General features: G+C 35.0%; 1 protein-coding gene across 6 annotated transcripts in view; it reads right to left on the reverse strand.

The window, feature by feature from the left end:
* Positions 1–12,937, reverse strand: part of NIPBL (NIPBL cohesin loading factor) — a 158,618-nt gene that overhangs the window by 41,698 nt on the left and 103,983 nt on the right. For all 6 annotated transcript variants that reach the window (XM_030968242.1, XM_030968238.1, XM_030968240.1 and 3 more), the window contains one exon: positions 822–1,004. In XM_030968242.1, the coding sequence (XP_030824102.1) occupies positions 822–1,004 (183 nt within the window). The remainder of the gene's footprint in view (positions 1–821; positions 1,005–12,937) is intronic.

Below are 12,937 nucleotides of genomic sequence, written 5' to 3' on the forward strand. Positions count from 1 at the left end.
TCCTCAGGCTAATAGGTTTCTCTTGTAGCCCTGCATGGCTACATAGTTCAGACTAACTGATTCACTTTTTTCCAACAAAGTGCTGGTTAACTGTACAACCACAGAAACTAACCAACTGTACTTCTACCAACAAGTAGGAAATGCCTTCTTAACTCAGAGGTGAATAACAATTTTCTTTTTCCTTAGGAACTTTATTCAATTGCACAGCAAAACTCTAAGAGAAGCTTCCTCTCCTCTGAAAACAGTTAACTCAAGAATAGTAGAAGCAGCAAATGGTATTTTGAGAATTCAAGAAGAATAACTTCCACTTTTCAAGGAATACGACAAGAGAAATATTTTAGGAAACATCTGTGCAGTAAGATTCTCAATTTACTATGTTACAAAAAATTCAAGAGAGGATCTTCCACTTTCTTATCAATAAAACTAAGAATAATTCAAGAATTTATTTAGTGAAATTTCTCTCTGTGCACACTTGTATGTAAATTCTGTGCTTCTTTAGAGGATATTTTCCTTAATCTGAATAGTTAGAAATGTTTTATGGTACAACTGAAAGCAAAAAAAATATCTAGGGAGCAGTTTCCAGTAAAGTAATCAGGAAAATAAATTTAACAACCCACTGCTTTTTATCTTGGATGAAAAATTGCAATCAAGTAATTTTTCTTTTAAAAGAGAAACAAGGGTTCTTGGCCAGGCAGTTATGAGGACAGCAAAATTGGGACTGTATGTTTTAAGGTAGCCAACTTAAAAAAGACATTTATCTTTTTGTAAAAACAAAATATTAGCTTTTTTCACCTTAAGGAACAGAATTATGTACTACTTACATTCAAAAGCTTCTTCACTGTCATTATCTTCATCAGAACTGATTTCAGCATATTTTGGTTTCTCATTAACTGTGCTACGTTTGCGCTTGTTCATTTTCACACGTTCACAAAGTGGCATGGTGGATTCAATTTCTGCCAGGAGCTCAGGAGGCAACTCCTTTAACACTGACTGATCTATGCTACCTATTAGTGGAGAGTAAGAAGAGCAAATGTGAACCTGAAGACAAAAAAGACGGACCAATACTACAATCTTGTCTCAGGAACCACTCACAGGATAACCACTAGCAATCAGTTAGATTACAGTTAGATAGACCTAAATGTATTTGACAGCCTTTTTTTAAAGTCCACACTACAATTAGAAACAATAACACAATAAATTGCACACACATTTCATTCAATAAAATATTTTCAGTCATAAAAATGAATTACCTTTGAATCACCTTTTCAATTACCTTTGTAGAATGATATCCTTGCTCTATTCCACAAAGTTTAGTTTTATTTCAGTTCATCCTCTGAATTTATCAGGTTTTCTAACAGTTATAAGCAAATTATGGATTCTTAGTCCCTCATTAACATTTCTGTTTACTATCATTCATAGTAATTAGTATACCCAAGACAGTATTATTCCCTTTTCCAGTAAAAACAGACAACCTATGGCAAAACTTGTGGGGTCATATGCCTAAATACAGGCCAAATCATTGACAACTCAGCTTTTGCTTCAGAAGTTTTCTCACCTCCTGCTGGTAGTTTGATGATGCAATGCAAATTGTTGCTTGATTTTTTTCAAAACAAAATTGAAACATTTTTTTTGGATACAGACAAACAGCTAGCTGAACCACAAATCAGGATTCTTTTCCACAGTGATAAATAGGTAGACAATATCACACCATTCTTATAATTTTGAAACCAAGATTAAACCCACGTGCAGTTAGAATGAAAGAAATTTGTATGCAAAGTTTTTCCAATTGACACAAGGAAAACAAATCAATTCAAAAGTATTTCTTTGGGTTTTGTTTATTTGATGTCCTATTTTTATTTATCGAAGAACCTACCACGCAGATTTGCAGGTCGTCAGACTAAACCGTTAATCTTTTTTCCAGCAACGGAATAAACATTTTTGCCGTAGGTGCCTCTCTCTCCTTCCCAATGCATACTATATTATTTAGAGAGGAAATAATCTCCAACTTGTTATACACACACATTCAGCCAAAAAACTCTATCTCCTCGATGATAATACATCTTTTAATTCCATTCACTACATCACTACACTAACTTTCTAAAACTTATGTCCATTTTTGTGTTACTATCCTAACTTTTATTGCAAGATGGATTTTTTCTTTCTCTTTTTAAACATCTTTAATTGGAATTAGAAGAGTATTACCATGAGATTCCACCATCAAAATATACTCTGCAAGTCATTCAATAAACAATTTAACTTCAAATATTGGGGTTTTTGAAGCGACATAGTGAAACATAAACAAAGTAAGCTGTCCCTGCTTCCTTCAGATTGTGCTCACTGTTACCTATTTGTGCTAGGTTGCCATCCTTATACAATCAAATTTCTCATGTACCAAAGCTAGCTAAATTATCAATATTGCTTTTGAAAATGCTGAAAAACATTTCATGGTGTGGTTGGCCATGTTTCTCAGTTAATGATTAATTTTGTGGGCTATGCACTTGACTTCAGATGGGTGGAAGTACAGCAGCATGGGCAGACCATTTCCTCTGTGTGTACCAGCAGCAGCCTGGATGACAGTTAGGTCCAGGCTGGATGCTGCAGAGCTGTGCATCTGAGCACTGTGTCCCCATACTTTCTATGCCTATACAGTGCATAAGGAGCTTACACCCAGCCCCAGAACGCAGAAAAAATTACATATACAAGTTTTAAAACAATTTCCACAGATTAAATTCATAGAGGGCTCTAAATCCAGGTTCTCTTATATGTATTTTCAAGTTTATGCCCATTGATAAGTTCATTAAAATCAGCAGGGCTACACACGTAGCATGAAGTCTACAATAAATCTGGCCAAACAAAAATGCTGCAAAAGACAGTTACAAGTAAATGAATGAAAGTTGCATTAAATCCTCAAATCACAAACAAAACTCACAGGCTATTCTATTGTCTCCTAGGAATATCTGTTCTTGCTTTCTTTTCTCACTGACTTTTCATTTTGTACTCATTCTTTAAATATAAATCAAAAATCACAGCATTCATTAAACATAAGTGAAAAAAATTGACTACTTTAAATATTTGTAAAACTAATTGTATTTCTGTCTCAAAATTTTCAAGTTTCTATTTTTCCAGTGCTAAACTCAACTACTGCTTGATTCACACTCTCTCCTGTTACAGATATTTCAGATTACTCATTTTTCTTTTATTAGGAAATAGGTAAAACTTCCTTTATTCAATTAGAGAACACCAGAAAGGAGAACATACAGAATTATTATAAAGCTCTCTATAAGCTATCATTGAAGTTTTTCTTTCTGTCACAAATTTCTGAACAAAAAAATGTTCCCTGAAGTAAGTGTGCCACATGCCCAGTTTCCTTAGCTGCTGAGGATTGTAAACAACCAAATCTATGGAGTTTTACTTATGCCATACAGAGGAGTTAAGCAAGACTGTACATGTATGTACAATTCTAATATATATGGAGAAGGACTTATCAACATTTCTGAAGAAAATCAGGGATATTCTGTACTTTTGGTCAGGTCAGGAGCTTGTTAATATTTATTTTACTCTATTAATTATGCTATCTTGAGTCAGGGCAGCTCAAAAGTCACTAGAAATATCTTACTAAATTCCTTCTTTAATACCTTCTATTTTATAATGTAGGCACTATTTATTTTTTTGTTCAGAGTGGTAAAGAAATACATACAAGAATTCAGCTCACCTAAGAATCCAGTCACATAGCAATAAGAATTAGGTTATAAAACACATGCTAATGCCTTTTCAGTTTATGGGAAACTTTATAAAACAATTAATAGGATATGTAACACAAACCTCTTTAAAATTGAAAAATCAACGTACAATCACTTTCAAAATTTTTTGCTAAATTTGCTAAGACCTAGTAGCTACTTCCATGTCTTCATTCAGTTACATTTGGCTCTAGCATGCATGGCTTTTTACATAGTAAAAAGGAAGTCACTTTACTAAAAAGTTACTTGATAATCCAATAGAATGCCCAAATATCTTGTTGAAGGACTGTCAGCACCAATGGAAAAACTTCATTTTCTGCAATGTGTGATCAGTGTAGACCATGTCTCAAATGAGACTATAGGCATATGTATTCTTCAATGTCATTTACACATAATTTCAAAACTTCTGCAACTATTAAAGGAAACAACTAGGAATAACTCAAACAAAGAAAACCAAACAACCAACCATCCAAAACAAAAAAACCCCAAAACACAAACAAACAAATGAACAAACAAACAAAAACCAGAAGAAAAGTACCATTATAACAAAATCTTTTTCTTACTGCCAGGAAGAGCATTCTAACCAACTCCACACTGGTGAGACCGAAGGGAAGACACAGAAGAATAATTCATTTCACAGAACTGCATACATGAACAGTCACTTCTACAGTGCTTCTCCAAACATATGCAATGCTGTCCACAACCTACATGCAAGTTACTTCCCAGAGAAGAACAAATTCTTGGTTTTGCTTGATTGCTACCATCAAAAACTTTCTAAGGAAAGATGTTAATGAATTTTCATCTACTACTCAATGTCCACAACCCTCAAGATACTGTGTTTTCTCACCAAGCATTTCTTTACAAAATATAACAGACTTGAAGATTAATCAGAGAACCTCAGTGAGAAACTAACCTGTAAGCCTGGTCTCATATCTTATTATAGTCTGGGAAGCTTTTCAGAGGGTTTTACTGTGTATAGTAAAAAAATTTCTATAAATATCTAGAGGATATTTATACATCCTATTACTATATATAGTATATATATATGTATATGTATATATACATATGTGTGCGTGTATGTGTATACATATAGTAATCTATCTATCTATCTATCTATCTATCTATCTATCTATCTATCTATCTATCTATCTATCTATCTCCCATTACTATATATCCTAATAGTATTTATGTAATATTTCCTTCTCCACATATGGCTTAAAAACTAATGGAAAAGAATAGATCTGATTCACAGTTCAGTATTGTGTTTTGCAGCTTCAACTTTGTAAAACAGCTTTAGCTAACATTTATGCATATGTCATCTTTAGGAGGATCCAGCATCACTTTGTGTTGACTTTGCAAGTCAACTAGATCTTCCTGAACATGAGATCATCCTTCAAGAGAGTTTGTTAAACATTAAAAAAGGTAACATCCTTATGGACTGTCACTGGGTCCATTCAATATGGACAGCACAATTATTTTTTGACTTAACAATCTGTGTTCATATTAGTTTCACCTGGCTTGATGTTACAACTTTCAAACAAGCACCTATGGAAAAGAGGATGATTCTTACTGATGATTAGGTGAGCTTTACAGGATCAGGGAGGCTCTTCCTGTCATGAAATCAAAACCAACATGAATAAAACTCTTATTTTCTCTTGAATGATTTATCTCTTCTTTCCAAACTATGGAAGATAACTGCATGGTTTAGATCAGATCTTGGTACAATTTCCTGTGAACTGTGAGCCACCAAGATTAAAATACACTTAGAAATCTAAACTCTGAATTGCTGTTTTCATAACTATGAGACAGTTAATACAGTGGAAACATAAATATTCCATATATTCCCGTTTCTGCAAAACTGTTGTTAATGCAAATACGTATTTGTAATCTCTCTCTGTATCTTGATTTTAAAATGTACCTTTTCCAACTATGAAGACATTATATGAAAGAACATACAAGGGTCTGAGAAAGGAATAATGCCACCCGTGTGGGGTGAGGATATGAATCTTCCCATTTCTCAGCATTTAGAAATTGAAGTCTGACCACTGAATTTCTATACTAGAGAACTGTCACTCATCGTCATTTGGACATTTAAAAAAAGCCCTACTGACTTCAGCTCAATTTTGCCCTTTTCTTGCTCCTCTTTTGTTAAAAAAGACATTATACCTGCCACTGGACTTTTCTTATTTTGCCGATGACTAATGTATCCAGTCTTGTTATTATTTTACAGAGACTAAGCTCACCTTCCCTAAATATCCTCTCTGAGCATTTGATAAAGGATATTCCTCCCTTTTCTAATAAAAGCTTACAGTCTAACTTTTGTCTTATGTTAGGTATATAAATGCAGGAAGGAAAGTTTCTTTCTGGATTAGCTCAACCAACTTTGAAAACTGTGCTAAATGAAATGATATCCTTATCCTATAAGAAGAGTGCTGCTATCTTGTTGAACAGCCATGCCACTGTAGCTAAAAAAGCAGAGACTTGAAGGTTAAATCTACAGCAAATTCTCAGCAGATAAAGTTGTGTTTTAGATAAGGAACTAAAAGAAAAAAAAAGAAAGGACAGAAGTACTTCCCTATGTTATAAACTGTTTAGAAAACAGACACCCTTCTAAAATAGCTAACTATTGCTACAGCATAGCATTCAGGCACTGGAAGGCAAAAGGCCACATGAGCACCTATAAACTCACAAAGACGTTGCTGGTTAAAGCTGAAAAATATTTGATTCTTGCTGAAGTGTGCAAATTTAATGATATCATTTCCACCAGGTTCTCCCTTAAAATTCTCCAGTGTGTTCTTTATATGGTGCAGTGAGCCCCTGGTGCTCACCAGTTGCCCACCAGCTTCACACCTGTCAAAATAATTTTGTGCCCTGAACAGTTTCAGGAACAGAAGGGGAAACACAGGGAAATCCCAGTAATTTTTATAGGTGAATTTAAGTTTTTGAGGAGGACAGATCTGCTCATATGATGGAAGTTCCACTTTTATCTCAATACCCTATCATCAGCTGAAAAACACATAATCAAATGAATACTGGTGAAAACAAATTGAGTAGGACATTTACACTCTTTCCTCCCCCCTCCCCTGCTGTAAAGCTTATGGAAGGGTATACAGCTACATCCTACAGGATGTATCCAAAAGGATATAACCCTCTATTGAGTGCCTTACCCTCATCTTTCAACTACATACGCGAAGGGATAACTCCAGAGCTCACCTCACATACACCCATGCCAAAAAAAGGGTGGAGACTGAGATGCCCTCACTACCACCCAAGGGGCTGCACACACAGGGATTCTCTGCTTCAATCAATTCAGCAGGATGGAGAAAGGCAATGTTAGGGAGAAGTATGTCCTACATTTCATGGAACCTGCTCTAACATATTTTTTAAAACAATTCTTCCTCATCTGCCCCAACAGTAGCACAAAGGAAAGGCTCCCAATCTAAAAAAAAAGGAGTTTCAGACTCCCTGCTTTTACTCCAGTCCTTAGATCTGGCTTTGAAAGATGGGACCCAGACAGGCTGGTCAGACAAGGATCTGGACATGGCAATAGAAAAATTCCATGCTACAACAGAGGTCATCATTAACCACAGCTAAGAAACATAGATTCAAAAAGAATTTTACAATAGTACAAAATACTCTGAGAAGAAATAAACATTTTTAGAAGGAGGGAAGGTATTTCAAAAGGGAACTCTGAAACACCCAGATAGAGAGCAGGGAATACATCCAACACACACTCTCCCAAGATGCCAAGAGAACTCACACTTAGATTGGCATCAATGATGTTCTCAAGCTATATGATTGCTGTAGGAACTTACTGCTGGCCTTGTTGCTGACTTTTTGTCTGTATAGAAATTGAGGAAAGGAGGCAACAGCAGCCTAGCTTTCCAAGATGCTGTGCAAAAAATAAAGCAGTACTCAGAATAAAAAGAGGCAAGGTTGGCAATTGAAATAAATATTATGCTGCACAAACTCCCTTGCTTTTATGAATTAGTGTTGGGGGGTGCTTTTGAATTTTGCTATCATTGCTTTTGAACATATGCACTGAAATTTAGGGCAACTCAATTTATTTTTCTAAGAAGTTAAGGTATTTTGTACAGTTGCAAAACCCAGCATGCAATTATCTGTTAATATGCTTCTATTAAAAAGGGGCTTACAAAAAAAGAGGGAGGGTGGCTTTTTACACTGCCAGATAGCAATAAGACAAGGGGAACAGTTTTAAAACAAAACAGGAGAGACTTAGTTTAGATGTTGGAAAGAAGTTCTTTACTGAGCAGGTGGTGAGGTACTGGAACAAATTGCCCAGGAAAGTTGCGAGTGCCCTGTCCCTGGCAGTGTTCAAGGCCACGCTGGATGGGCTTCTGAGCAACCTGATCAGGTGTAAGATGTCCCTGCCCGTGGCAGGGAGTGGAAATGAGATGATCTTTAAGATAATTTCTAACCCAAACCATTTGTTGACCCTATAATGATTAATGTTTGGGATCTGAAATTTATGACTAATTTATTTTTCCAGCCATGTATTCTGGTTGCTTACTAAGCCTGAGACAAAATATCTTAATTAAATAAAATCAGATTATTCTTCAGAATTTCTCTTCTTATAAAACAAAACCTTCTATATAAGGAATATAATACAACCAAAACCTTTGCAGGGAATAAGGAAACAAAACCCATTATTTTACATCTTATCTGTGACTTCTAGGCACATCAATGCTAATTGACACAGAAATGCTTATTTTTCTTACAATTGCATAGAAACATTCTCAGTCCTTATCACTGCAAATATTGCATGAAGCTACTAGTTTTGCTTCTTCAAGATAACAATTACATAACAAACAGCAACAAAAGATTGCTGATGTTTTAGCTTTAAGTATAAAATAGTACAAGAAAATAGCTCAGAAGATGATTAAACAGAATGTATATTTAAAGAAAAGTTATTCAATGAAAACAACAGTTCAGTAATTTGAAAGACAAAAAAGGTTCCATACTGTTTTTTTCTGTTTGCTGGTAGTATTCCCACAGAGCAAAAAATAAACTCCAAATTTTAAGTAAACAGATTAAATTTTCTTACATGAAAAGAGTCACCTAGAACACCTGACAATGCTGAGCAACAGAAAAGTTAATTCTCCAGAAGCAAATATGAGTTTTTTTGGTATTTGTATTTAGTCAAATTTGTCCTTTGGCTAGAAGACAATTCAAGCCAAAAATTCCAATAACATATCCCGGCACATAAGCCAAGATCAATATCCACCTTTAGATCCTTAGACACATGAAAAGTCTGCATTGCCTACTGTAGTTGACATCAGACAAATTGCTGGGCCACATTTACACATTGCAATGCCTTGCTGCAAAAATTATTCATGCAAAATAGCCTTAGCTATTCCCAGAAACAAGAGGACCTCAATCAAGTATCCATGTCCATGAACCAAGAGCAGTTTTGGACTTTCAAGAAATTGTTCTGACAAATTAGGTAATAAATGTGTATCACTTACATTTGCTAAAGTAATTTTTCAAAAGTCAACTAATTAAACAATGCACCAAATCTGCAAACAGACAAACCATCATATTTCAGACAAATCAAAGTATAATGGAATTGGTGGTTTGGGTCAAATGCAGTGTTCCTGCTAGAATTCCATGTGACATACGAGAAGTTCACTCTTCCTATCCAGAAAAATACTGTGCGAGCAGGAATCAAAATATTTACCTTAGTAGCAAAGTCTAAAGTAGGAAACAAATAGCAGGAAAGCAGCCACCAGGCAAGGATCTGTGCTGAAAATGTCACCTCTATTACCAGTAATAGATCGAACACAAGGAATTACTCCAGCGTGCAGTGGCTGATTCCTGCTAGGTACCAATACCAGCTTATCCAACATACACTTTTGAAAAACTAGCACCAAAAATGAAGGCCCCAGAAAGTATGTACAACGCCCACACAAATCCCAGCTACCTTCTGGAATGGGACAGAGACACCATATCTTAAAATTCCCTGCAAGTAGGAGCAAAACCATTCCAGTGCAAAGTATGTTGGAGAAATCAGATCTTCCTTGACTTTAACAAGTTATATATAATTTAGACTTTTAACTAAGCAATACTTGGAATATTTTTCAAAGTGGAACCTTTAAATCCAGGAAAAAAACACCAAATAATCAGGGCTCAATGAACAAAGAGCATATTAAAGTGCATCCTCTGCAAAGCCAACAAGTATCTTGAAATACTTCTAATGGCACAAGGGTGAGCCAGTTCCTCTTCTAGTCAAGATGAGAGGTAGTCATTAACATATCAGAAAAGAGGAAAAACTGGAAGATTGTAGAACTCTCATGAAAGTCATAGCTGTTTTTCTATAATTACAATTAAATTTTAGTTTGAAGAAGGTTTAAACATTTGAGCCGAGAAGAGTCTTTATAAATTTTATGCTGTAAATGCTGAAATACAGTATTTTTTTTCCTCTGAAATGTGGCATAATTTTCTACAGATCCACCTGGTGCTGCATCCATAGCAAGATGGTCAGCAGGTTATTACTCTGGCCTTGACACATGCAAATGCAGTTGCTACGGGAAACTTCAGGACATTCATTTCAAATTCAAGATGTATGGAACTGAGAATTTTCACAATGCTAACCTTTACAAAAGCACAATTTTATGGGAAGCAAGCTGAGTTTCAAACTTTTCCTTTCCCAAAGTAGTATGTTTTTAATGCAGTTATTTCCTGTAGGCCCCTCTGATTTTGGGGTGTCTGTCTCAGCATTAAGAAATTGTTATTTTGGAAACAAATTAGTGTGAACTCTAAAATTTGATGTGTTAACATCCATAACCCAATTTTGCCCTTATAGAATTCCTGTGCATGTAGGATTTAAACGAGATTTAGAACTGGTACTTCCTTTCTGCCCACAGTTTTCATCTGTACCATTAGGCACCTTTAAGTAGTTTGGCTACACTAACTAGAAATCAGTGAGAGGCACAACAAGTTCACTCAGCTTTTCATCCTGAAATACCCACTTTCTTGGCACTACTAGAAGATAATTGATTGCTGTTTCCCAAGTGAAACTATTTCCAACAATGCTAGAACCCAAAGAGAGACTGTTATGTTACACAAACACCAAATCAGAGTTACTACAGGCTCTGAAAAAGCCACCTGGAATTAAAAACAAACAAACCAAAACCCCTAAACAAACCATTTAAGCAGAGAACACAGAAGAATCCAGAAGCATTGTTTTAACGGCATAAAGATGATTAAGCAGTAAGATTTTTAGCTGATCCTGTAAAGAGCATGTATGAACAGTACCTTCAAAGAAACATCAAGTCTTTACTCAAATTTCAGATCAGAGCAGCAGGAAACAGTATATTTAGGAAGACTTGTAGTGAGCAGCAAAACCTTATGTCTTCAGTTCTACGTTGTGAAGATAATTAAATCCCACAACAATCTATACAATGGAGGAATGGCATTCAGATCAGCATTTTTTTCCCTTAAAACAACAAATTCCTTTAGGTGATATAGGAAGATCCAAAAGACATTTGTTTTGCAAAGACAATCCTTCAAACATATTATAAACCTACTCAGACATCTTGCACAGATAGTTACAGTTTCTCTCTTTACTTATACTTAACAAAGGAAAATTTGTCCTGTTCAGAATGCAGTAACCATGAAGCTGCTAACAGCTCCCATCCCAACACAGCTGATCAGCATAGCTCTAAAAAAGCAGCAGAGAAGGTGTTCACTGAAGCTCTGAAAAGAAAGGACAGCAAACATGACCTCCTCGTTGCAGGCACAAGCTTAAAGGGAAAAGTTTCATGGGTCCCACAACAACATACATTTGCATTAAAACCAATAAAAGACATTAACAGATGTTAAAATCAGACAGTTCATTCTGACATGGACAAAATTGGCCACAAGACTTCACCACAAGACTCTGTGACAAAAATACTGTGAAAAAAATTCCATAACTTTCCTCTGAGATACACTGAATCTTTCAGAAAAATGCTCAAAGATCAGGGGAGAGAGAAAAATTACTTCTTCCTTGTAAATGCCAAAAGGGACTCTTGGATTTATTTAATATTAAGGGTCACATACTGTGGCTATCCCTCCCATTCATAACTTGATAAAATTTCAAATAGGTCTATAAAATTTGGTGACAATATTACCTTGTCTTTTTGGAGTTCAATGCAAATAAAGGCACAATTTTAAAACTTAAAATTTACTAAAACAATGCAAAAAGTTGTATGGACTTTCAGTTTGCAAAGAATTAATTGTAACTTAATGTGAGTCAATTTTATTGAGTTTTGTAATGAATGGGAATTAGCCCCTTAAGACAGAACAACTATCTAAATGGTGTCTCGAACTAGCTGAACAACGATATTTTAAACTGCATTTCAGATAAATTATAGCAATGATGTTGTATATGAGAAAACCAGTAGAAGACATTTTCTTGAGGGAGGGATGGATGAGAAAGCAAAAAAGAAAAGAGATACAAGGGCAATGAAATAAGAGAAAGTAAAATATACTAAGCTACATGGGATAAGAGGCATGTGAGAAGTTGAATAATGATGCTAAAAGGCAAGAATTCACTGGAAAAGAATTGCTACAATCTACTAAGTAGTATAGGATGAACTAAAAGAAGATTTATGGAAATTACCATTCTTAGTGTATTAAAAAGTTTAAAACTAAAAATGGCACCAAGTAAAACTGAAAACAGTGGCATGAATACATCTACATCAGTTAGCTGTTGACAAATAGACTTTGCCTTATGAAGAGAGATAACTTTATAAAATTTGTATCTTTTCAAACACTGGAATTCACCTGGTTAATTAGCATGTGTTCAAGGAAGTCCAGAAAAAAAAAAACAGAACTAAATATACACATCAAAAATCTGTAGTTCAAAGACACTGTCTCCAAAATCTGCCTGCTGAACACTCAAAACATGATTTGTAAGATAAAAAGAGTTACATTATTCTTTTCATGAAACCTATTTCTATTATCATTGTAAGAACCTTATTCCGAATAGAACTGCAAAACTACTTGTATCAGATTCAAACCATTTTTCCCTGTAAAACATGTCCCAAGTTACTTCAAAGTGAAAGAAATGCAAGAAAATGATGACTTCAGAAAGAAAAAAAATGCAGAAAAACATTGTAGAGAAATTATAAACCTAACGTTAAAATCACTGCATTGCTCATCTGTTACAGGTACTAGAATCATACCAAAAGTAATTA

The sequence above is a fragment of the Camarhynchus parvulus genome, chromosome Z (genome assembly GCF_901933205.1).
Source record: "Camarhynchus parvulus chromosome Z, STF_HiC, whole genome shotgun sequence".
In the NCBI taxonomy this organism is placed as follows: domain Eukaryota; kingdom Metazoa; phylum Chordata; class Aves; order Passeriformes; family Thraupidae; genus Camarhynchus; species Camarhynchus parvulus.